This window comes from Lepidochelys kempii, chromosome 13 (genome assembly GCF_965140285.1).
Source record: "Lepidochelys kempii isolate rLepKem1 chromosome 13, rLepKem1.hap1, whole genome shotgun sequence".
In the NCBI taxonomy this organism is placed as follows: Eukaryota; Metazoa; Chordata; order Testudines; family Cheloniidae; genus Lepidochelys; species Lepidochelys kempii.
The window spans coordinates 17,858,339-17,883,657 of NC_136392.1; the positions used below are offsets into that span (position 1 = coordinate 17,858,339).

The following is a 25,319-nucleotide window of genomic DNA, read 5'->3' on the forward strand; positions in this document are numbered from 1 at the left end:
CTCTGGCTGGGGAATCTGGGAGAAGAGCCTGCTCTGATGAAAGGTGCAAAGGGATCTCTGTCATCCATACATCACAGTCAGAACCTTGTTTTTTACATTATCTGAAAGACACGCCCAAGCAGTAAGCTGTGCAGAACTCCCATTTATCTATCTCTAAATGCTGAAGGACTAAGAAACCTTAGGGAGATTAGAAACTGGGAGTTTGCGGATTCTACAACTCAGAAAATATTGATCAGGTGTCCTCACGTTCCTCCAAAGAGTTCTCCTGCTCTGTGTCCCTATTTTTCTCCCCTGATCTCCTTATTTATTACTTCCAGATGTTGGTAGGATAGACTAAGCTCTCCCCTTCAGGTCATCCACTGCAGATCCCTAATGGGAGCTGGTCCACCCGCACTGACCTTTAAAGCATTTCATAACTTAGGAGACCCAAGGTTTTTTTAATAAATAAAGAGGTACTAGAGTGTACGTGCATCTGGCATACAATAGCAAAATGCTTTGGCTTTTCAAGTGTTCTTTCTGCTCCAGTTGCTAAAATTCATACAGTGAGAAGTTTCACAGGGACATCTCCTATGTGCTATTGCTTTTTTCCTACATCTTGCTTTTAAACATGGCTAAGCTGACCAGCAAGCCTTTTGGATTCCCTGGTGGAAAAGACCCAAGATAAGCCAGTAGAGCAGTCCTTAGGGAGTCTGTGGAAGGCTTTTTAGCAGGTTAGTGCTGGCATACCAATTGTCAGGCCTGTCTCCCTGGAGTCTTGCCCCTTTACCCAGGCCCATCACGGGGATTCACACTTCTCCTGTAACCCTTCTAAGTTTTTCCTGCTCCTGCCAGACCTCCTTCCCAGGAGAGGATCCCCAAGGCCTATTTTCCCCTGACATGTCCTTCCATAAGAGACAGAATCAGGACTCCCAACCCCTCAATCCCCTTTTTCCTTCTCTCTGGAAGCCCTTTCTTTAGATTAGCCACCCAGCTCCTCCCCACTTGGGGCTTATCTTTAATTGAGCCTGACATTCCCTGTAGTTGCCACCAGGTGCCCCAATAGAGGGAGGGTTAAATAATAATTATTGACTCACTTGTGGCATCACACTGTTGTTCTTCCCTGGTTCTTCTTCCTGGTTTCCTCTGTGCTTTGGGTCTCCTATTTTCTGTAGTCACTGATTAGGGTTGCCAGCTTTCCACTCACATAAAACCGAACACCCTTGCCCCGCCCCCGCCTGCAACCCCACCCCTCCTCTGAGGCCCTGCCCTTCTCCAAGACCCCGCCCCTGCTCACTCCATCCACCCCCCTCTGTTGCTCGCTCTCCTCACCCTAACTCGCTCAGGGGGTTGGGGTGCGGGGCGGGGGAGGAGGGAGGGCTCTGGCTGAGAGTGCGGGCTCTTGTGTGGGGCCAGGGATGAGGGATTTGGAGTGCAGAAGGTGGCTCTGGGATGGGACTGAGGGGTTCGGAGGGCAGGAAGGGGATCAGGGCTGGGGCAGGGGATTGGGGCTCAGGGTGTATGTGAGGATTCTGGCTGAGGGTGCGGGCTCTGGGGTGGGACTGGGGATGAGAGGTTTGAGGTGCAGGAGGGTGCTCTGGGCTGGGATTGAGGGGTTCAGAGTATGGGAGGGGAATCAGGGCTGGGGCAGGGGGTTGGGGCACGGGAGGGGGTGAGGGGTGCAAGCTCTGGGTGGCACTTAACTTAAGCAGCTCCCAGAAGCAGTGCCTTGTCCCCACTCCAGCTCCTATGCGGAGGTTCAGCCAGGTGGCTCTGCACACTGTCCTGTCCACAGGCGCCACCCCCGCAGCTCCCATTGGCAGTGATTTCCAGCCAATGGGAGCTGGTGCTTGGGTTGGGGCAGCATGCAGAGCCCCCGGCTGCCCATACGTATAGGAGCTGGAGGGGGGACATGCCACTGCTTTGAGGAGCTGCATGGAACCACAGCAGGTAGTAAGCCTGCCTTATCCCCGCAGTGCCGCCGACCACACTTTTAATGGACCCGTCAGCACCGCTGCCAGGATCCCTTTTTGACTGGGTGTTCCAGTAAAAACCAGACACCTGGCAGCCCTACCACTGATAATGTTACAGATAAGAGCTTGCCTATGTTTCCTGCATGTCACTACAGTTGGAGCTGGGAGGCAGAGGCCCAACCAGGTCTCTTTCCACAGGACAGTATATTGTCTAATCTAGGTTTTGTTCAGTGTCTTCAGAGCTCTTCACTCAGCTTTCCAGATGCTCCCCCCCTCTGTCAGATGGCCTAAGAACTTCTTTACTAAATGCACCTGACTGAGTCCCTGCCCTCTGACTTTCTACAGAAGCCTATGGCCTTGCTTATGCTGGGGCTTTGTCTTAGTTACAGCCTTTCCTGAAGAGCCATTGGTGAAGCTGCAGCTGTGCAAACTCCTAGTCAAAGCCACTAGTTGCATCAGTACAGCTTACAAAAGCGCAAGCACATTGGTGCCATTTGAGGCTTATAACAGTTTTCCCTGTGTACATGAGAAATTTACACTGGTACAGCCACACTGATTACTTGTGCCTAGCCACTGAAGGCTGTAGTCAAAGCCAATCACTGTGTAGGCCAGGCCTTAATTATGTCTCCAGAATTTTACTGTGGGGGAAGCAGGAAGAATGAATTGGGCATTATTGACCCTTTGCATGCTGTCCTCTGTTCTTGCTCATGCAGTTCTAAAGTGGGACTCTTTCTACATTCCAGTAGTCCCATGTACACTATGAACAGGGTGTGGGGGAGAATAGGGAATAAAACAGGGCATAAATAGTAGGGAAGCCCCAGTAATTAGAGGCAAACAACAGTTTGTCAGGAATTCTAGAATTCTATCTTCTTATCTGTAAAGCCACTTAACTGCCCTTTAAAAAATTCAGTTTAAAAACAAACAGGCTGCCATTGTGACAGGAAGTCATACAGAGTTGGCCTGAAGTGAATAGGGAATTCTTGAGTGAATAGGGAAACCTGGGACCAGAAGGCTGTTTTCAGGCAAGTTTCCATGCTTGCAACATATTTTCTAAGTGTAGGCTTAGCCCCCAGCCCTTAGGTTGCCCTTGGACAAGTCCCTTACTTAGGCCCAGTCTTCACTGGCAACGCTAAAGGGCTGCCTGTAACATGGCTTGTGTGGTCGCGGCGCAATGCTGGGAGAGAGTTCTTCCAGTGCTCTAAAAAACCCACTTCAACGAGAGGCGTAGCTCCCAGCGCTGGTGCACGGTTTACACTGGCTCTTTACTGTGCTGAAACTTGCTGCGCTCGGGGGGGGGGGGGGTGTTTTTTCACACACCTGAGCAAGAAGGTTGCAGTACTGTAAATTGCTAGTATAGACAAACCCTTATGTGCACTTACCACTCAGTTAACCCTTTTTCCCTGCACACACCAGCAGTGGTTGGATGCAGGACGTTATAGTAAAACCATTATGCCTCTGCATTTACATTACAGTCCAAAGGCTGGTCTACACTACAGTAAACAAATGCAGACAAACCATGAGGCCTTATCTATATGGACTGGCCAAATCATTTTACTTTATCCAGACTAGGATTTAAAGGTGTGATGTTATCTAATTACCACCTTCTAAGCTCTAGTCAAGACAAACCTTTCTAAACTCCCCCCTACCCCTTTAAACTTGAATAGTTTAACATGTTCTGAAGTAGAATTGCTTTGTATTGACTTGTGTTTTAGAAGGTGTTAGAAGAACTAATTCAATCTACTGTCACTCTTTTAATCCTAATCTAGACAAGGCTTTAGAACTGTGTTTAGCTGCAGCAGTGGTAAGAGCAGGTTGAAACAGAAGTAGGTTTCAGACAAGTGTGGGGAGGAATTATGTAGAAGCACTGCTTCTCCAGGCAAGGGAGTGGAGGAGGCCCTTAAATTGACCTGCATGATAATTGTGGTTGGAGAGGCAAATTGGGTGTGTTGTGTGCCCCGTAACCCTGTGCAAACGCACCCAATCGCAGAATCTATTTCTTACAAATCATTAGGGTGACCAGAAGTCCCATTTTTATAGGGACAGTCCCGTTTTTTGGAACTTTTTCTTATATAGGTGCCTATTATCTCCCACCCCCTGTCCCGTTTTTTTACAGTTGCTATCCGGTCACCCTACAAATCAGGATCTCACACTTAACAGCCAGTCTTATTTATTTTATTATATTATATTTTTTCAAGTAAAATTGGTTACTGTTTCAATTCAAAATGCTGATGAAAAGAAGGAGAATTAATTAAACTGGCAGGCCTTGAAAGACCATTTTTATATAGGGAATTCTGAGCATCTCAGCAGATGCACCACAAGTCACTGGCAATCTCTGAGTGTTGCTTTTATTAAATTCTGGGGTCTTTTTTCCACTCTCAGTATCTTATTGCAAATAAAGTCTCTGCTCTGCTGTGTGTGAGCCCTCAGTGACTGGCACTCAGCTGAATTTACAGATGCGGTTAGGACTCCTGCAAAGACTAAATTCAATCCAGTGTGTAAACTTGGTGGATGAAGTGTTAAATGAGCTATTTGCCTTGGCCCAGGACACTATGGTGGGAGACCTGGGCTTTGGCAGCACATTCCTGAGTTCGTTCTGTGGGCTGGTAAGGAAGGAGCATGTGGGGAATGTAGTGCAGGCAGCCTTTGGGGTGGCTGAGGATGCTTGATAGTCCTGGATGGAGAGCTCCCACAGTGACAGATTGGATGAATGGCAGGGGTGTCAGCTCCAAAGGGAACTCCTTGTGTGCATTTCTTGGCCAGAAATTAGGTGCTACTATGCAGCAGCTAATGAAAGGGCAGCTCAGGCGGGAAAATGGCAGCCTGAATGAATGGGCTGCTTAGTACAGCCAGTCAGTGCATTGGCACATAGGCTGAATGGTCAATGTGCCTTTCTTAGCAGGGGCATTCTTAAGGCTTCATATTTTGGGGTCCCAAAGCCCTGGATAATCCTACCTTCAAATCTAGGGTTGTCAAATAGTCTGTTGTCATAGTGGCTGTCCCAATTTCAGAGGCCTGTCCTGGCAATAGGTGCCTTGAACCGCTGCTGAGCTATTCCTACCAGCAACGTGGATAGTACAGAGGCGGATTCAGCCATCACCACTGCTGGGAAGAGCACTGGCTGCAGAAACGCTAGCCCAGGGAGGAATCTCAGGCCCTGATTCTCATCTTACACTGGTGAAACTCAGTTGCCATCACATGAAGGAAAGAAAACTTGGAGTGTGTGAGATCAGAATCTGCCACTGGGGCTTTACTGAAGTATTTTATGAGTAGCATGCAATGTAATATAAATATGGAAAATGAGGTTATAGGGAAGGGGGGGAAAGAGGTCACTCTGGAATGTAGGAAGGCCTGGAAATATTAGGAAAACCCCTCTTCCCCCATCCCTCCTGGAACCTGATCATATTCAGATTCACATCATAGCATAGCCCTCATGCCAAGGGCAGTGGAGGAAAATGCCCATGATGGGGCACTAAACACAAAAGGCCCTTAATCACCCTGACTGAACAATAAATAACCACCATCAGAGCCAGCTAAGTGTTTTCCATAGAGCTGTTTGAAAACTGAAAACTGCCAATTATATTGCACAGGACATACTGTAAAAACATTTTGTTTCCCAAAATATCCAGTGCAAATTTGTTAGTTTGCCCATGAAAGACCAAAACTGAAAACTGAAAATATTTAACTTTTCAAAATGATTTTGGTTTCTTCTGTTCAGAAGATTTTGACCCAAATAAAAATGTTCTGGGAAAATTTCCATTTTGGTCAAAGCCATTTTTTGTCAATAAAATTTGACCAGCTCTTTTAATACATTTATTGACCTCTTTCTATCCGCAGTACAGAAAGTACACACAAATACCTTGGGGACATGGTTAGAGCTGCATTTGAGGGTGCATTTACTGCAATAGCAAGCCACATGTGTAGCATGTTCTCATAAATTAGGCACACAAATGCTTGCACATTTTTAACACATGCCTATGCATACACAGCACAAGGCTTTTAAGCTGTGGGTTCTAGACTGCCTGTGGTGAGGGTGACCTCTTCATACAGTCTGTGTAATGGCAGATGGAACCCCAAACATCCTGTGGGATACCAAGGGTGGAACTAATATGCCCTGCTAAATGTTTGAATGTAGTCTCAGGCGACGGGAATGCTGGGGAGGGCAGCCGACTTGCTGGTGCGTTTCAGGTAGTGGTGTGCATTGGATGCCCAGGGAAGCCCTGAATATGATTTCCAACTGGCTGTGCCTTCAGGACGATTGTGTCCGGTCCCCAAATGCACATGTAGAATTGCATGCCTTATTACAAGTGTCCCGGCCCGCCACTGCTTTCAGGTCAGGTTACGCTAGCAAGCTTCCTAACTTCCCCATTATGTTTAAAACATAATGGTATGATTCTTTGCCCTGATTCAGAGGAAGTGGGCATTGGAGGCTGTGTGTGATATGATTGTGTTCTGCAAGAACATGTGTGCAGGGAAGAAATGCTGCAATGAGAAGGAATCAGCAAGACAAAACAAATGTATGGTAAGGGGAACTATGAAACCTAGCTTTTTGTGGGTTTGGGGGAGTGGGGCAGCAGATATTTAGATTGTGCTCTTGTCTAGCTCTCTGATCAGGCAAAATGACACATTGTTTCCTTTTTGTTTTGGGAGGCACGGGACAGCTTTCTGAATTTGGGTCTCTGTAAGCACCCCAAATTGTACATGATTCTCTGAACAATCCAGACTTCTTAAATCTGTAAAACTGGGCAGGAAATCTCTCAGGAACAAGCTTTCTTGTGAGATATGCTGGTGTGTTCTGTGATCTGGAGATCCCTGTAGATGAGCTTGTCTCTCACAGCATTTTGATGCTTGCTTTCTTATATGGAATTTAGGGATGCAAAGACAGCTGTGAAAAGAGGAAAAAAACAATCTGCGCAATTCACCCCCAGGAAGATTTTTGGATTGGTTCAGAATTTGGGGCCACATTTCACAGTGTTGTGAGGATTTTATGCTGCCTGTTTGTCCAACTCTGCATTATTTTCATTGACCACATTATTCTTGTGGAAGTGCAGGCTGCTGACATGCACAGGCATCTTCCAGTCTGTGGTGCAGGGACCTTGTGCCAAGAGGTAAATAAAGGGCTGACTTTTGTGATAGTGATTTCCACATCATTGTGCCCCACTGCACTCAAATGGCTAACTGTTCCCCGGAAGGCGAGATCTGAGACACTGCTGTGTTGGGCTCAGTAAAGAATGCAGCTCAGTTCAGTGACTGCACTAGCATCAGGCAGTTTTTCATTAGTGAACTGTTTGTTCCTGCTAATGACATCAAATGTGGCTTTGTGGCTTGCGAGGCTTGTTCTTTTAATTCCTTTTTAAAAACCTGCATATAAAGAAACTTATTTGCTGGAAAACTAAACCACCTCCAGGCCAGATTTTGAGAGGTGCAATTTTGTGTGTGGCCTGAGTCACATGCATGCAAGTCCCAGGATCTGTACGCACAACCCACAACTTGGGTGTGAGCTTCAGAAATTATGAGTATGCAAAACTGAGCCCTTCAAAATCTGGCCTTTTATTTTCTAACTCTGAAACTATAAAGAGATTATGTTTCTTTTAAAGATGATTTACATTAACAGCTTTATTGACAATTGAGTTTTAGTTAAACACAGAAGACTTCCTGTCTTCATTCTCTAGAAATGGAAGTACCAGTCCTGAATGATACTTCCGTTGCAATCAATGACAAAACTCCCAATGGACTTCAGAGGAGCCAAGCTCACCGTGGGTGTGTTAGAATAGTGAGTGGAGTGAGGAGGCATCAGTGTTTGAAGAAGGGAAAGGGCTTGTTTAACTCTACCTAAGTTTTTACCTTATTTAGAGACAAAGTTGTGATTTGATGGTCTTATCACAAGCCTGGGAATCAGAAACTTCCTATCTTTGGTACTGACTCCATGTGTGGCCTTGAGCAAGTCCACTAAGCTTTCCTCGTCTGCAAAATGGAGATTACTACTACTTGCCTCACAGGGGTGTTGTAGAGCTTACTGAAGTAAATATTTGTAAAGCACTCCATTATGTATATCTGCCCTTGGCTCCTACAGGCTTTGATTATTTGTCAGTGACCTGCCTATCACAGCTTGTAATTCAGGGTTGATCTTCCCTAGAGGAAAAGAAACAATCCCACATAAATATATTGATAATTTCAGGTGAACACACTTACCGTACAAGGCACAAGCAAGGCTGGACATTTCTATGACAGGATATACTATATCCTATTTCTAGAAGTAGCTTAGAAATTAATTCTATGTTGTCTGGTGACATCTGATCACAGCAATGGATGGGTGAGACCCTGTAGCAGTAGTTGTGCTGCTTGTGAGCACCTCCTGCTGGCTAGATGTTGAGACAAGAACAACAAATGAGTGCTGTCCTTAGTGCCAGGCCTAGGAGGAATGGTGGGGAACTTCAGCTGAAGTTTGCCGCAGTAATTGCCATGGAAGTGAGCAAATCTGTGTTGGGATTGAGAGCCGAGAACCCTGCCACAGGGACCAGTGGTTTGCAAAATAAATATGAAAAAGCAAATAAAACAGAAATATTTCACTGTACATTGAAATCTTTCAGACTAGCTGTTTGACTTGGCCAAAGTTGCACCTTAAGAAAAAACAACAACATAGTTAACTCTTTCTGTCCTCATTTCCAGCCAAATAAAGGGAGGGGGAAGTGGGAACTTTCAGACAAATTTGTTGCATTTGTAAGCAAGCTGTAGAAGGGAGTATTAATTTAAACTCAGACACTCCTCCCTCCCTGAAAACCCTAACTAAGGATCCGATGTTGGGTTTCCTGAGTTCAGTGGGAGCAGGATCAGCCCCTATATTCTTAGCTCTTAGGGGGATTTTGATACGTGTCTTCCTCTGGATTCAGTTTCTTTTCCATTTATCCTGAGCAGGTTAATCCTGCAGCTGACAGACACACATGCACTGACTGCTTGTTTTATTTCAGAGTAACAGCCGTGTTAGTCTGTATTCGCAAAAAGAAAAGGAGTACTTGTGGCACCTTGGTTAGTCTCTAAGGTGCCACAAGTATTGCTTGTTTTATGAGGTGGAGGAATCCACAGCAGGGAAAGCTCAACATGCATTTTGCTTTTTGAAAGCAGCCCAAAGTGTATTAACTGCACACTCTCCGGGGCATAGAAGGGGAGGGGAGAGAGTTTATCCTCCCAGATGCCAGGGGAGGCAGCCTATCCTGCCTTCCATATAGATAGTTTGGGACTGTTCTAATCCCATCACGCCTCCTGGGACTCTGTGGCATCACTCCTGCTTTTGCCCTTTTCACCAGATCACAGATTTTTCCATATGTCTGCACTTCTTGGAAATTGCTCACAGGCCGCAGAGAAACAGCTTCTCGTGTTAGGCTCTGATGGTGAGAATCCCAGCTTGTCATAGCCCTTTGTGGGGTTTGTGCTGCTTCCAAAGAAAGCTGAGCTCCCTGCTGTCGCATCACGGCCGCTTAGCAAAGTTCTCCTGGCAGGATATTTGAAGCGCCGAAGACCAGAAGTTATAACATTTGTGTTCAGCACTGGAACTCCGGTCGCCAGCTTTGAAGGGACTTTTCAAATATCCCAGAAGTCTTTATAACCCTTGGTAGTGAACTGACAGATGCTGTGCCATCCTGACATGATTCTGAGAACTAACTAGAGGGGCTGCTGTTACTGAAGAGATTTATTTTAGGATGGGCTAGTTCAGAAACATTAACTCAACCAATGTAAGTCCCATAGATACATTCCTGCACCACTATTCAAAATGTATATGGGGAGCAGAGGGTTGTTAACTTCAGTCATTAAGATTTGCTATTTAAACTCTGGTGCCCCATATACCTTCATTGGAATTCAGCAGATTGTTTGAAGTGGATTCGTGGCAACTGTTGCCAAATTCTAAGACCAGCTCTCTGGCTGTAGAGGGCATGTACAGACACTGAGGCTATCCTCTCTATATCAACACTAAAGTTTGACAACAAGAACCCCTTGCACAGGTAATTGTGTCCCGGGGGAAATCCCTCCAGATGGAAATGTCTGCTCCAGTTTAAAATTTTACTTAGTTCCTTTTTAGCTTTGTAATACAGCAGCTCAAAAAATACAACAGAAACCGCGCTCTGTGTTCCATCATTTTATCTTTCTGGGTCCTTTTAAAATCTAGTACAAAGATCAAAGTACAGAACTTGTGGCCTGGTTTTTTTGTGTACCATAAAGGTGACCTTAGAACAGTACAGTAGTTGCACATGCAAAGTAGATGCACAAATGCAGATGCATTTTGTGTGGGCAATTGGGTGCCTGACTCATAAATGTTACCATTTGGGCTTGCAAATGATAGAGCACACAAAACTGTGAATGCAGCTCATTACATATTTGCATACACACAAATAGAGACCAGGGTGAGGCCTCCTTGAAAAAATAGCTCATAGAGAGTATGCCCCACAGCAGGATCTCAATATTAAGATCCAGTTTGGAACCTAAGCTACTTCAGTGACCCTCTAACCATATGATAATTAGATCTGAGCAACATGTTCCTAATGAAATACAAAACCAGGTGAATGTGCTCCGTTTAGGATTTTGTTACATGCTTAAAACATAGAGCTGGTTTGTGGGTCACCCAGGTTCATGAGACTCTGGAGCAAGCCTGCGTTGAACGATGACTGTGCATGGAAACTGTGTAAACTTGGTGGTAAAACTGGTGGAAACATACAGAATCTCACCTGTTTCAGCTAATTCTAGCTTTCCTCTGCATTTGAAAATCAAAGTGAAACTCGGGAATCTGAAGACCGATGGCCAGAGTCTCAGCTGTGTAATTTGGTTTTGCTGAAGTGGGGCTACAGTTAATTACCTCAGCTGAGCATCTGGCCCTTATGTTTGCATGAACCCCTGAACAACTTCTCTTCAGCTTTGAAATGATCAGGGAGTGCTTCTTGGAGCCAGAGCACAATATCTGCAAGGATAGGCTGGGCTCTTTCACGGATTTCTGCAGGTTTTCATCTGGCCCACTGGTTTATTTCTGTTCAGCAGAAATGACCCTTCCACATTGTGGGAAGACCCAGGAGGGTGAAATCCTGCCCCCACTGAAATCAATGTGAAAACCCCATTGACTTCAATGAGATAGGATTTTACCCTAAAAAAATTTCAGACTTCCCTGTGAAGTATTTGATATTCTGACTAAGAAAGAATCACTAGGAAGAGATTGCAGAAGTAAAGAAACAGATTGATAGAGCCAGAAGAGTTCCCAGAAGTTACCTACTACAGGACAGGCCTAACAAAGAAAATAACAGAACGCCACTAGCCGTCACCTTCAGCCCCCAACTAAAACCCCTCCAACGCATTATTAAGGATCTACAACCTATCCTAAAGGATGACCCAACACTCTCACAAGTCTTGGGAGACAGGCCAGTCCTTGCCTACAGACAGCCCCGCAACCTGAAGCAAATACTCACCAACAACCACATACCACACAACAGAACCACTAACCCAGGAACTTATCCTTGCAACAAAGCCCGTTGCCAATTGTGCCCACATATCTATTCAGGGGACACCATCACAGGGCCTAATAACATCAGCCACACTATCAGAGGCTCGTTCACCTGCACATCCACCAATGTGATCTATGCCATCATGTGCCAGCAATGCCCCTCTGCCATGTACATTGGTCAAACTGGACAGTCTCTACGTAAAAGAATAAATGGACACAAATCAGATGTCAAGAATTATAACATTCATAAACCAGTCGGAGAACACTTCAATCTCTCTGGTCACGCAATCACAGACATGAAGGTCGCTATCTTAAAACAAAAAAACTTCAAATCCAGACTCCAGCGAGAAACTGCTGAATTGGAATTCATTTGCAAATTGGATACTATTAATTTAGGCTTAAATAGAGACTGGGAGTGGCTAAGTCATTATGCAAGGTAGCCTGTTTCCTCTTGTTTTTTCCTACCCCCCCCCCCAGATGTTCTGGTTTAACTTGGATTTAAACCTGGAGAATGGTCAGTTTAGATGAGCTATTACCAGCAGGAGAGTGAGTTTGTGTGTGTATGGGGGTGGGGGGGATGTGAGAAAACCTTGATCTATGCAGGAAATAGCCCGACTTGATTATGTAAAGAGTTGTCACTTTGGATGGGCTAGCACCAGCAGGAGAGTGAATTTGTGTGGGGGGGTGGAGGGTGAGAAAACCTGGATTTGTGCTGGAAATGGCCCACCTGTTGATCACTTTAGATAAGCTATTACCAGCAGGACAGTGGGGTGGGAGGAGGTATTGTTTCATGATTTCTGTGTGTATATAAAGTCTGCTGCAGTTTCCACGGTAAACATCTGATGAAGTGAGCTGTAGCTCACGAAAGCTCATGCTCAAATAAATTGGTTAGTCTCTAAGGTGCCACAAGTACTCCTTTTCTTTTTAGGAAGAGAAAGAGCAGAGGGGGAGAGAGAGAGAGAGAGAGAGGTTGGAGACAGTCATCTCCCCATCATCTCAGTTCTTTAGTTAGGTCAGAAGTCAGCAACAGCTTTACAATCAGAACATAAACTCAAGAGGGTCCAACAGTTTGGTATGCATCAGTTTAACATCTGGACACTGGTGTGTGTGTGGGTCCTCCTCCAAACTTGACTTTAGCACCTTTTGATGTTTGTGGACACTCTGATGCTTGAACCTTCCCCTGGAGAATGGAGTAATGTAACATATACTGGAAAATGGTTCAGAATTTCTTGGTACCGATGGGCTCTGTTTAACTGAACAAACTTCAGTGGGCTAGAATTGGCTTTAGTCTGCAGCCCCCTTTCAGGTATGGGTTCAGTGAGAGTTTAGGTAATATGGGTTGCCTCCTGAGATCTTTACGCAGTATTTACTCAGCCCTTACTCCCACTGAAGTCAGAGTAAAGGCTGAATAAACACCGAGTAAGGCCCTCAGGATTTGGCCCTATGGTGTCATAAACCATCTAAAAGAGGGACAGAATACAATGCACCTTCCATGTAAACGGCACCCTAAAGCACTTTGCCAAGTTAAGTGATGCAACAAAAACATCAAAATAAACCAACGATAGAAGAATAGGGAGAGAGAAATTAAGAGGCCTTGGAAAGCGACAGCAGTTGTATGGAATTTTCAAAGGAGCTTAGGGAAGTTAGGCACATAGCCTCCTTTGAAAATACTAGCTGGTATGTTTTCACGTGAGATCAGAAATGAGCTGGAGTAGCAATGAGATGGAGATATATAGGAAGGCTAACCCAGATGACAGGAGAAGGAGAAGACTCTTTCACCAAAGTGGTGAGATTACATGTAGGGGTTTGAGTGAGTGATGTTAGATTGGTGGGGAGGGGAGGGACATGAGGTATGCTGGTGCATGCCCATGAAGGGTTTTAAAAATGAAGGTGGCAATTTTCAAAATGAATGGAAAGCCCTTAGTGCTGCCTGAGGATGGGATTGCTGGATTGTACCAATTTCTTTGTACATTGAAGAACATGGACAGCAGCAGCAGTCTACAAACACGGCAGCCTGTGGAGCTGGGACTTGGAGAAGCCAGGTGGAAGCTGCAGTGCAAAGGCAAGAGGATTTCAGTAGAGGTCACGGCAAAGGTACAGAAGTGGCAATAAGCCGGTTTGCAGCAACAACCGTCTGTCACTTCAAGAAATAGTCTTTATCATTTAAATGAAAACAAACTCTCCATAAGAAAGGAATCTCTCCCTCTCTCTGCAGCGTCAGACAGGCAGTGTCATTAGTATAATGGAAATGTAGACACACGCTGGGTCCTTTTCAAACCTGCTCTGTAAATGATTTTCCCCAGGAAGCTATGCTAGGTGAGATCACAAAATTCACATGTCCTAGATCCAGAGCAGGGCTCTACAGAGAATGTCCATGTGTATGCATATTCATGTTGCAGGCATCACACTCCCAGTTGCTGCTTGCAGAGCCACAGTGCTGTCACCGATACATGCTGAGAGACAGTGGCTCATGGGTTGAGCTGATTCTCTTACATTTCACTAGTTGCCCTGGAATTTTGTACATGCACAAACTATGAGATTGGTACCATCCGGGCAAGCCAGCATTGGGTACGTAATGACTTGCTGACACAATCCAGACATGTCAGCTGAGATTTACAATTGAGCCTAAGGGAGTAAAATGGGATTTGAGTGCCTAACTCCCTTGAGCTCCACTGAAAATCCCAGCGCTATGCAATACTTATATTTTGCAATCCTTTTTATTATCTTCTGTTTCAGAGTAGCAGCCGTGTTAGTCTGTATTCGCAAAAAGAAAAGGAGTACTTGTGGCACCTTAGAGACTAACCAATTTATTTGAGCATAAGCTTTCATGAGCTACTGAGTCACGTGACTCATTCGTGACTGAATGCATCCGATGAAGTGAGCTGTAGCTCACGAAAGCTTGTGTTCAAATAAATTTGTTAGTCTCTAAGGTGCCACAAGTACTCCTTTTCTTTTTGTGATTACCTTCTTTGTTATACAGCATGATACCCACTTACAGTTAGACATGTTAGACAAGTCAGTCGTCCATTTTAATATTCGGGTGGTCCTTTTGATGCAGGATTAGTTAAGCGAAAGGATAAATGCCATGCTATCAAGGATTTGGCTTGTGTAAGCAGCAGCCACTTCTCACTTCCAAAATATAAAGAAATAACCCTTCAGTTTATTCATACACTTCTGGATTTTAAACAGCTGTTCTTTTCCACAGTGCACACAGCCCTCATTGGGATTCCCCATATATTGCATTAAAAAGTGGAAGCACAAGGTTTTTTGTAGCCAGTGTCTAGGCTTAATTCATATTTATCAGATTGTAGGTACCAGTGTGTGTTTTGTAATACATATAGACACAGTTAGTTTTTACCGATCTGAGGAGGTAAGCCTGACTTGACAGGTCTCCGGGGAACCCTAGCAGTATTCACTGTACTTCTCCCTGTGTTTGTTCGGAGAGGCAGCTGTTGCCTCTGGCGTTTGTTTTCTAGTGGTCTATCCAGTTCCACAGGAGGGCTTTTTTTAAAAATGTTCACACGGCCTTTCATAGGAGCAGATGATTTGTTCCTTAGGTTGCTCTTAGGGTTGCCAACTTTCTACTCAACACAAAAGTGAACACCATTGCCCTGCTCCCTCCTCACCCCTTCTCAGCTAATGGGAGCTGCAAAGCTGGTGCTTGCAGCGGGGGCAGCATGCCAGAGCCCCCTGCCTGCCTCTATGCATAGAAGTTGGAGGGGAGACATGCTGCTGCTTCCGGGAGCTGCGCAGAGCCATGGCAGGCACAGAGCCTGCCTTAGACCCACTGCGCTGCCGACCAGAGTTTTAACAGCCTGGTCAGCAGTGCTGACTGGAGCTGCCAGGGTCTCTTTTTGACCTGGCATTCCGGTCGAAAACCAGAAACCTGGTAACCCTATTTGCGCTAACGTCCATGTTCTTAAAATGTGCAAGAGGTTCATAATAGAGGAGACAAAGAGTGTACGTTAGCAAGAAAGAGACAATGTCCTTCTGGGTAGAATTATGCACATAACACAGAGATCTTCTTACATGCCTGCAAACGATGGTGAAATGTACAGCACAAAGCACAAGTGATTATTACTATTAATCCGCCTCATCACATGTCTAACAAAGCCCAGTCTTATGCAGGTGCTTTTACATTTGAAGAAAAAGTGCCCTTTTGAAAACACTGTATAAAAAAGCTGATTTGATATTCTACTGAGAAAAAAGCAGTAATGCCAGTCCTCAGTTCAGAGATCCAGGCACTGACTGGGCTATTGCAGGGTTTTTTTTTACATAATACATAGCTTTTATTCAACTTCTCCTTCTTTATCATTTCCAGGTCATTAGCATTTCAGTTCCTCTTCAGAGATTAGGTCAAAATATAAATATGTGCCAGTGAGGTTTGAGAGTTTGAAGCCAACGTAATACACAGGAAGCACACAATTAGGGCAATAGAGAACATTGTGAAGTTATTTCCTGTCACTAAACACCTCTGCCTCATTTAGCTGTTTGCAAATGAATTAATTAGATCTGAACCCTTTCTTAAAGCTTCATTCTTCCTCTCAGCTGTGACTCTTCATTGTTTCAAAAAGAGATGGAAAATGCTCTTCATATGGCAAATACCGCACATAAGTATTTATTGACAATATGCTTGTATGATGGTACTTATGTTCTTTTCTTCCTTTACCAGAAATTGCTGATTTTAAATTTCTCATGATGAAAGCCTAAATATCAGCAGTCAGTAATTCTACAATTAACACAATAAATCGCTGCAGTATTATCTGCAATATAAGAGGCATGATAGTAAATTATAATAATAAATAGTTTTGATCTCACACCAGTTTTACATTGGTGTAATTTCATTGACATCAGTGGAGTTGCTCCTGATTTACACTGGTGTAAATGGAGTTGCACCCATGTAAAACCTGTATATGTGAAAATTGAATCAAGCCCAATATCTTACATTGATATTCTGGCTTTCATCCTGAAGTAGCCCAAATAGTTTTACAGACCATACTGTCTATATATAGACAGGAATCACTTTATTCATTACTAAAATACAGCTTCCTCTTGGGTGGAACTCAGTAGCTTTTTAACAGCACATAACACTATGGAAAAGTTTAGAAGTGACCAAGAGGAGAACAATTCCATCTCCAATTGAAATTACTTGATCCCTGATTGAATATGACTGAGAACTGTAGCAGAGTTTCTTTCATAAAAGTTATTTCTTTAGGTGGTTTTCAATATGCTTAGAAAGAAGTACCCAAAGACCTGGTTTTCCTTAGACCTATATATTTAGTTTGAATGTGCTAATATGAAAATATGTCTCATAACAGATTGAAATATTTGGAAATAGCCCCAGTGCAGTCATTGTTTAAATTATCCTGAGATTATTTACTATGTTGTGGTTGAGACTTAAGTGCAGATCCATATATCACAGCGTGTTTGTCACATGGAGGATGAAGGATGTTCATGTTTCCTGTAATTTCTGCAGGGTAATTGGTTATGATTTGTGCATCTAATCCACACTAGAAGAATGTGAGCACTCTGCTGAGGCTGAGGGCTAGCAGTTAAGCAGCTTGAACTAGGATGCACCTGAATTCAAAGCCCAGATTTCATCAAATGTTCATTTGAAACCATCCAAATATTTTAATATATCCATGTTCCCAAAGAGGTTGTGAGCAACTGCATTGAAGACAATTGAGTTATAACAGTGTCAATTTGGTGTCCCAATTGATCCGAAGCACAGACCGAAGGGCAGTGGCAGTGCTCACCGAAGCAATAAGAAGAGAAAGGAGGTGTTGTACATTCAAATACAGGGTTTTTATGGAAATGAGAAGTTATTCCCAGCATTGCCAGGGCCAGATTAAGGTATAGAAACTGCAGGCCTGTGATGAGGGCTCCACTTTCTGAAAGCACATGATGAGATCAGAATCTCAACTTTCATTTGAAAAATGTGTTTCTGTTTCCTCATAGATGCCAAGAAAAGCTTGAAATGTGACCTGCACCAGAGGGGATATGTGGGGGGAGGGGCAGGCAGGGTCGCACCCCCGCCAGCCCCCTCTTCCCCTCCCGATTTGCTGCTTGGTTTGTACTGAGCATGCTCACATGGACTGAGCATGCTCAGTAACACTGCTGAAGCCGGCTGCCCTCACTCCGCCCCCTCACTATTGGCAGGGCATGGGTCACCCCTGCCTGAGTGTAACTGATGCATGTCTGAGTTTGCAGAAGCCTGAAACAATAGCTCCAGGAAGTGTGAATTAGCCCCTTTATCTTAACTCTGAAATTTGCTCATCTCCCCCCACCCCCACAGCTGGAGTGGGGCCATGAGGAGGCATAAGGACTTGGCTAGGATGCTGGGTTGCCTTAATTCAAACCTGAGTATTACCAAAGTTAAAAAATAGTCTGTCAAATATCAATCCAAGCCAATATATGGCATCAGCTACCTGTCTAGGGAACAGGCTTCATAATACTGCACTTTCAGATACTGTTTATTGCTGATTTGGTTGTGGCTGTCCCATGCCGTTTGGCTGTTTCTGTTCCCTTTTTCATTTCTCCCTGAGTTATGCACAGCTTCTCTTCCTTGTATTTACTTGGAAATCTCTTTCTATTCCTGAACATTTGAGGAAGTATGTTTTGAGTTTTGGGTAGGGAAGTTGAGCATGTGTCTCGTTGCAATCTCTGCTCTGTTGTTTTGATTACAGAGTCATTCCCACTTGTTTTCGATTGTTTTACTTGTTTTTATTTCTAGTTTGCGATCACTGAGTTTAGAGTTGGTGAGAGCCTGTCCTTGCTTTGTATATTTCATGTAGTCATGTAACACTTGTTGTCACTGCATTATTAGCCAGAGCTATAACTCAAGTTTGACCTCTAACCTGACTCCCATCCACACACAAAAATCTGTAGTGTTATGTCTACACTACAGAGCCTATGTCGGCCTAGCTGTGTGGTTGCGTCTACCATGGGGGTTCTGCCAGCATAATTATGTGTCCTATGGGGGTGTGAAGTTTTTACCTCCCTAGCCAACACAGCTGTGCTGGCAGAACTTTGTAGTGTAGCTCAGTCCTAGCTCGAAGGAAGTGGTGCTTCAAACTGGACCTAGCTGGCCCATCAGGTGCGGAGGGGTTGACATTTGAGTGCAGCTGACACTTGAGCTGACACTTGAGCTGCTAACGCAGGGGATGCAGCATCTGCTAATCCAGGTACTCTGCTAACCCCAAACACTGTGCTGTTCTTTTTAGGGATAGGGCTAGTTCCTTAAGTGTTACTCAGTTTTGAATGTGGTTGCAGTGATACTTTGTCTGGAAGTTAGTATTGTTGAGGGCTGGGAGTGAAAAGTTCTTGGAGTGTGGTTTTAACAAGCCTTCTTAGTGGTTTGTGGTGGAAAACGGGGAGATGGGAAGATAGCTGAGTATAAGGGCATGTACACACTAGGAAAATAAGTGTCCTTTTACCATGTTACCTAACATCTTTTAACTAAACACTAAGGTATGTTTAACTTGACGTACTAATACATGTTAAAACTACAACAGCCTTGTCCACACTAGAATTTTACCATGTGTTAGTTAACACATTCACTAACAAGTGGTAAAAACACACCTTGTTTCCTAGTGGAGACAAAGACTAAGTATTTAAGCCCGAACAAGAACCCCTCAGAACCCATTTCAGAGGGAATCCAATGTGATTATCCATCTGTGAAAGACTCCTGTCTGCCAAATTCATGCCTTAAACTGAATGCCACATGCAGTGGAAGTTCTGAGTTGCACAATTCAAAGTAAATGACTTGCAGTTGTGACAGTAGACTGTCAGTGTAGTAGACTGAATGGCGTAAGACTTGAATGCAAAGGGAGGCATTAAAAAAATCTGGCCTGGTGAAAAGAAAATATCCATGTAACTATTGTTTACATATTCCAAGAGTGTGTGTGCATTTCCCTGTGAGTCTGTGTAAGGATGGAGAGGACCTTATTTTTCCTGTCCTTATAAAGATGCATGATGAGCTTGCCCTGTGATGTGGTACAGAAAGGAAACATTTAACTTCATAGTCTCTTCTGCTTATTATAGCTTTTCACGAATCCTGCGAGGCATTTGCACCTTGAGTAAACATGCGTGATGTGTGGTGAATCAGACATGGCCTACTGTGTTTGGGGAGCGAGCATACCTTTAAGGCAACGAGTCACAGACTCATAGTGCACAAATAAATATTACGTTGATGCAGCAGCAGAGTTTTAAACAAAAACAAATCCTCCATGGGCTGTTTTTCTGCAATGGGCTGTTTTCCGAGCAATTAGCACGCACACAGGGAAGAAGGAACCTTGAGTTTCAAGAAAAGTAGGAGGGGAAGGAAAATCTGCCCTACTGATCTGGCTTGTGCTATTGACTTGAGTGATTCTCCATTTGCTTCTAGACGTTGTGTAGTCCTAGTATTCTGAGCTAGGCTCTACCTCTCTGTGCTGGTGTGCTACCATTTCCTCCCTCTTTTCTGTTGTGCATGCAGCAATCCACCACTGAGCTTGAGCTGTTCTAAAACCCAGCCTAATGATTGCACAAGACCAAGGTATATGGGCAGATAGAATAGGAACAGTATCTATCTACTGTCTATCCATCCATCCCAGGCTCACTGCCATGGGACCTGAGCATCTTTATGGTTTAACTTTTGGTTATACCTAGAGCTGCAGATTTATCACAGAATTTTTAAATAAAAAATCACAGAGCAGTCATGGGAAATTTAGTAGAAGTGATTTTTGATTTAAAAAAGTGCAATAACAAATGAGGAGGAGGGTTCTGGGTCTGGGGAGGGCTGGATAATGATCCCACCTTGCATGCACCCCGCAGCGATTGTTCCTGCAGCTCCTGTCCTGCAAGGTTGGGCCCAGATCCCCACTCCAGGTGTTTCAACCTGGCACATGGGGTCACAGCGCTGCTCAGATTTGGCCTGGCCAGCCCTCCATCATGACAGTGGAGAGGCAGCCAGGCCAAACCTGAGCAGCACTGTGACTTCACGCACCAGTGGCAAGGCACAGAGCAGGGAGCCAAAGCAATGGAACAAAAACCTCAGGAGCTGTTGCTGCAGGGTGAGTTTATTAAAATCATAGACACAAAGATGAGTCATGGACAAATGGGAAAATCACAGTATCTGTGACATGTTTTCCACCATGACAAATCTGCAGCCCTACTTATAAAAAGAAAAGGAGTACTTGTGGCACCTTAGAGACTAACCAATTTATTAGAGCATAAGCTTTCGTGAGCTACAGCTCACTTCCTCAGATGCATATCGTGGAAACTGCAGCAGGCTTTATATATACACAGAGAATATGAAACAATACCTATTCCCACCCCACTGTCCTGCTGGTAACCCCCAGATGTTCTGGTTTAACTTGGATTTTAACTTGAAGAGTGGTCAGTTTGGATGGGCTATTACCAGCAGGAGAGTGAGTTTGTGTGTGTATGGGGGTGGGGGGGATGTGAGAAAACCTGGATTTGTGCAGGAAATAGCCCAACTTGATTGTCATGCACATTGTGTAAAGAGTTGTCACTTTGGATGGGCTATCACCAGCAGGAGAGTGAATTTGTGTGGGGGGGTGGAGGGTGAGAAAACCTGGATTTGTGCTGGAAATGGCCCACCTGATGATCACTTTAGATAAGCTATTACCAGCAGGACAGTGGGGTGGGAATAGGTATTGTTTCATATTCTCTGTGTATATATAAAGCCTGCTGCAGTTTCCACGATATGCATCTGAGGAAGTGAGCTGTAGCTCACGAAAGCTTATGCTCTAATAAATTGGTTAGTCTCTAAGGTGCCACAAGTACTCCTTTTCTTTTTGCGAATACAGACTAACACGGCTGTTACTCTGAAACCAGCCCTACTTATAACCTTCTTATACTGTATGTCTTAAGCTGCTCTCCCTTCCCCCACCATCCCATCGTTTTCTTTATAATTTGGGGAAGGCTAAAACAAGTCAAATAAGTGAGTTTTGCCTTTGATTCTGAAAGGGTGAGTTTCCTGGCCATCCTAGTGTGAATGAATTTCATCACCATCGAAAGCTCAGTTCCCTATGTTTATGAGTCTCGCCCTTGTGATTGATGGTTCTGCTATCCCAGAGAAGCACAGCTATTATAGGTGAACATGACTGTGCTGAGGGAGACAGTTCCTCTGACAATCTGTCTAAGGCATCAGGACCAAACCCTTGAATTCACGGTATAGCCAGTGCAGAGTATGGAGCCGGGGCTCTTTGCAGCCTTGGATTCTGAGTAGCCAGTGGCTGACTTCAGAACCAACTGAATCTTTTTTAATTAAGTGAAGGGGTCCCTAATGTTTGGCTCTTTGTGGCCAAATCAGAGTTGGATGGGATACAGAGTTCCGGCCAGTCAGAGATGGAAGAGGCCATTTTCTGCATTCCCAGATCTTTAGGAATCTAGAAGGACGCCACAGCAGAAGCCTATTTGGATGCTGAGAGAGCGGATGCCCTTAATGGAGGGTGAGGTTATGGACATGGCAGGTTGTTCAAAGTGCTCCCTTCTTCCCACCAGCATCACCTTTGTCATGCCAGGGCTCAACTTCAGCCAGTTATTCTTCATCTCCAGGTACTAGGGTGATGGTACTGTTGATGATGTTGGATGCTAAAGAAGATATGTAGAGCTGGCTGCCATCAGTGTATTGCGGGCACTTGAGCCTATGCCAACTGCTGAATGGGAGACGATGCTGGTACAGGTGTGGTCTAAGCCAGGTAAAAACTGGTAAGAGTTACCTGCAAAGGATGGGAAACGTTGACTCAAAGCATTTAACAAAATGTCTCTAGAGAAGGACTTATTTTCCCAAGCATATTTGGGAGCAGGTTGGAAGGAAGGCAGCATTGTCATATGAACACAGCACGGAACATTAGCTGTTGGGCTGTTCTTTAACCACTTGGATTGTTTTCTTTAGTCTGAGTGACTGTTGCAAAAGACTTTGATTTCAGAAGAAAAGGGATTTAAAACCAGGGAACAGATAGTTTTGCATCCAGTAAGTCCAGATTTTTATGGTTACATTTTGAAAAGTTGGCTATTAGGTTTCTAGGACAAAAAACAACAACAATCTCATTTAACAACTGTCTTGTTTCAGAGACACTAGAGAGATTGTTGTTTATACGCATCAAGATGATCAGAAGGTTGGAACAGTAGACAGTCTGTCTACAAAGCTGATTCTCTCTCTTCCCCCTACCATGCCTTTCCCTCTTTCTTTTCTCTCTCTCTCCTTCTGTGTCTCTCTATTTTTTCATCTCACTTTCTCTGTGTGTGCCCCTCGCTCTCTCAGTCTCACACTCATATTAAATGATCTTTTCAGACAGGCGTCACAGAAAAGCTGTTTTTTAAATTAACACAGGCTCTGCTTTTTATTGACTAGACTGTAACAGCTAATGTGATTTGCACCTTCTTCTTACCAGCTTTCTATTATTAGAAATATACATTGCTGGGACTTAGATGCTGGTAAATATTAGTCACCAGTGGAGCTCGCTAATTGTGTAGATTAATTAATTATTCCAATTGGATTTGTTATTTCCAAACAGCGAGAGGAGCCTGTATTTATGCAAGCCAAGAGTCCCTGCTTGGCTTATCGTTTTAGAATTAGGGGAACAGCTTTTCTGTCTCATATAAATCTGAAGCCTATTAATTAGTGCTCAGATATCACACCCAGTGCTGGAGATGGGGAGGGGGGGCATCATACTCCTCCTTTCCCCCCATACTTCCTGTCGATCCTGGTGCCGTTGCTCATCATGTTGAACAGTTCATCTCAAACAGTCCCAGTGGCTTCCCCAGTTGCTGCCAGGACATTTGGAAGCACATGAACATTTTGGGTGACTTCAGCAAACTTACTGGTTAAGGTTATTGGCTGGGTTCTTATAAACTGGCTTCTGGGTCATGTGGAAAAAAATGTTCTGTCCCCTAAAAATAATGGTTCTCAAAAATTTTCCCATCCTGGGACTCTGCTCCCAACTCCCCACAGCTAGCTGGGATCTAGCCAGGATCCTCTTCTCATGTAGCCATATGGGAAAAGCAAGGTGGTTGTTACCTCTGACATTTCTTTGTGAACCCCAGGTTGAGAATCCATACTCTGGGAATTATATATATATACGATGAGCCTAATCTGTCTCTCCATCCATCTAACTGTCAGTTGTGTACTGGCATCCATCCCTGTAGTGTCTGAACACCTTCTGATTCTCTTCTCCCTTGTGGTCCAGCAGTAACAAATGAGAGAGGGCCAGGGCTGAGCAGGAATATAGTGGTGTCCATACAGTACTGAAGGGCAAATAAATGGCTCACGCTCATACTCTTCAAGCCAAGAAACTAGAGGCAGAGACAGTCACAGGCCACAGGTTTAATTCAGCAACACAGCTCCCTGTGGTGTTGTGGGCAGTTGCCAGCTCCACATGAAGCCGAATCAATAATTAGCTGGGTCTGCGTCAGCTGACATAGACGCTGCTCAGAAAGAGTCCAGCTTTTAAAGGCTTTTTATCGTTCAGTAACAGGACAGCTTTGTACCATACATACAAAGGAATGACACAAATCCACCTCCGTCTCAGGTGGGTAAGAAAAGCCTCTTCTTCCCCTGCTTGCAACACTCCCCAGGACTCAGCCCTTTGCATAGGAGGTGAGTATAGAAACCACTAACAAGGACAGACAGGAAAAACCCTTTCTCCTTTTATGTCTGGATTGCTTTAATTGATCCCAGCAGATTCCCTCCTCTGGGTTCTCCCTCAGTCTGCCTCCCCTGCAGGTGCTTGTCTGTGTCTGCCAGGATGCCTTGGAGGGGAAGAGTAAAATTCTCTTCTCCTCACCTTAAGGGAGGCTTTTAACCCCATCACTGCGTCGCCAATGTCCTCTGCTAAATCCTTACAACTGGATCAAACATGCTGTGGTCATATATATTCAGTGTAAATACAGATGGTCCCTCACTAGCAGTAGCCTGAACAGAACTCTAAAGACAGGTATTGGAATCATTGTCCTTTTGTATCTGGACCTGAGCTTTTTATTGGATTGGGACTTTTATAGTCAAAGATGTACTGAGTCGGGGGGCCTAGGCAAGGGTGAAAAGTTCTGACGTTGTTTTGACTGCACCTTTAAACTAGTCAAAGTAAAATGAAATGGAAATGAAAATGCAATCCAGGCACTTTTTGCAGGTTTCCATTTCCCTTCCCCAAGTTGTGGGTATACCGAGATTGTCCATAGCCCAAGTTCCTAGCTCTGACATGCGCTCAGCTTCTGCAACATGAACATCCTTTGTTGTTCCTTGCAGTCCTTTTCCTTACATGTATCTTGATGGGAGACAGGCATTTTGCCTCCCAAAGTCAAGTCAGAGGAGAGAGAGGAAGCCTTCAAGAGAATAAACAAACAGTTCCTCACGTTGGTCTGCCGGTGCAAACAGATATTTAAGTCCAAAAGAGTAAGTGGAACTTCTGAGGAAAGACATTTGCCACAGGGCAAAAACCAAACATCTTTAAGGAAATGCCTTTTATGTACCTGAAATGCTAAGCTCAGTCTAAGAGTCCTAGTAATGACATGACGTAGGTTTAGATTCAAGTCTCAGAAGTGATGGGTTCGTTGTCTTAGAACATCGTACTTGTGTGGCTGGATGCTCGGGAAAAGCCAGAAGGCACAAGCAGTGAACTCAACCAGTATTAAGCCATTTGAAAATAATCTCTTTTTCTCTTCCTTCAGGCATTTTTGCACAGAATCAGACAGAATGCTGTGGACAAAGCCGAGAAATACATAACAGAGGAGAATATCAAGGTACTTCTTCCAGCTTTCTCCTTTTATTGGCAGTTTTATTCGTTTATGTGAAGAACTCATAATTAGTGGCATTAGAGAGTCCTGGGGAAAATTATTCATGAACATTTCAATGAATGAGAAACCAAACATGCATAGGTCATAGTCAC

The 25,319-nt window shown here is 44.3% G+C and overlaps 1 protein-coding gene across 2 annotated transcripts in view; it reads left to right on the top strand.

The window, feature by feature from the left end:
• Positions 1-25,319, top strand: part of PREX1 (phosphatidylinositol-3,4,5-trisphosphate dependent Rac exchange factor 1) — a 224,603-nt gene that overhangs the window by 70,055 nt on the left and 129,229 nt on the right. For both annotated transcript variants that reach the window (XM_073309488.2, XM_073309490.2), the window contains exon 2: positions 25,102-25,173. In XM_073309488.2, coding sequence (XP_073165589.1) covers positions 25,102-25,173 — 72 coding nt within the window. The remainder of the gene's footprint in view (positions 1-25,101; positions 25,174-25,319) is intronic.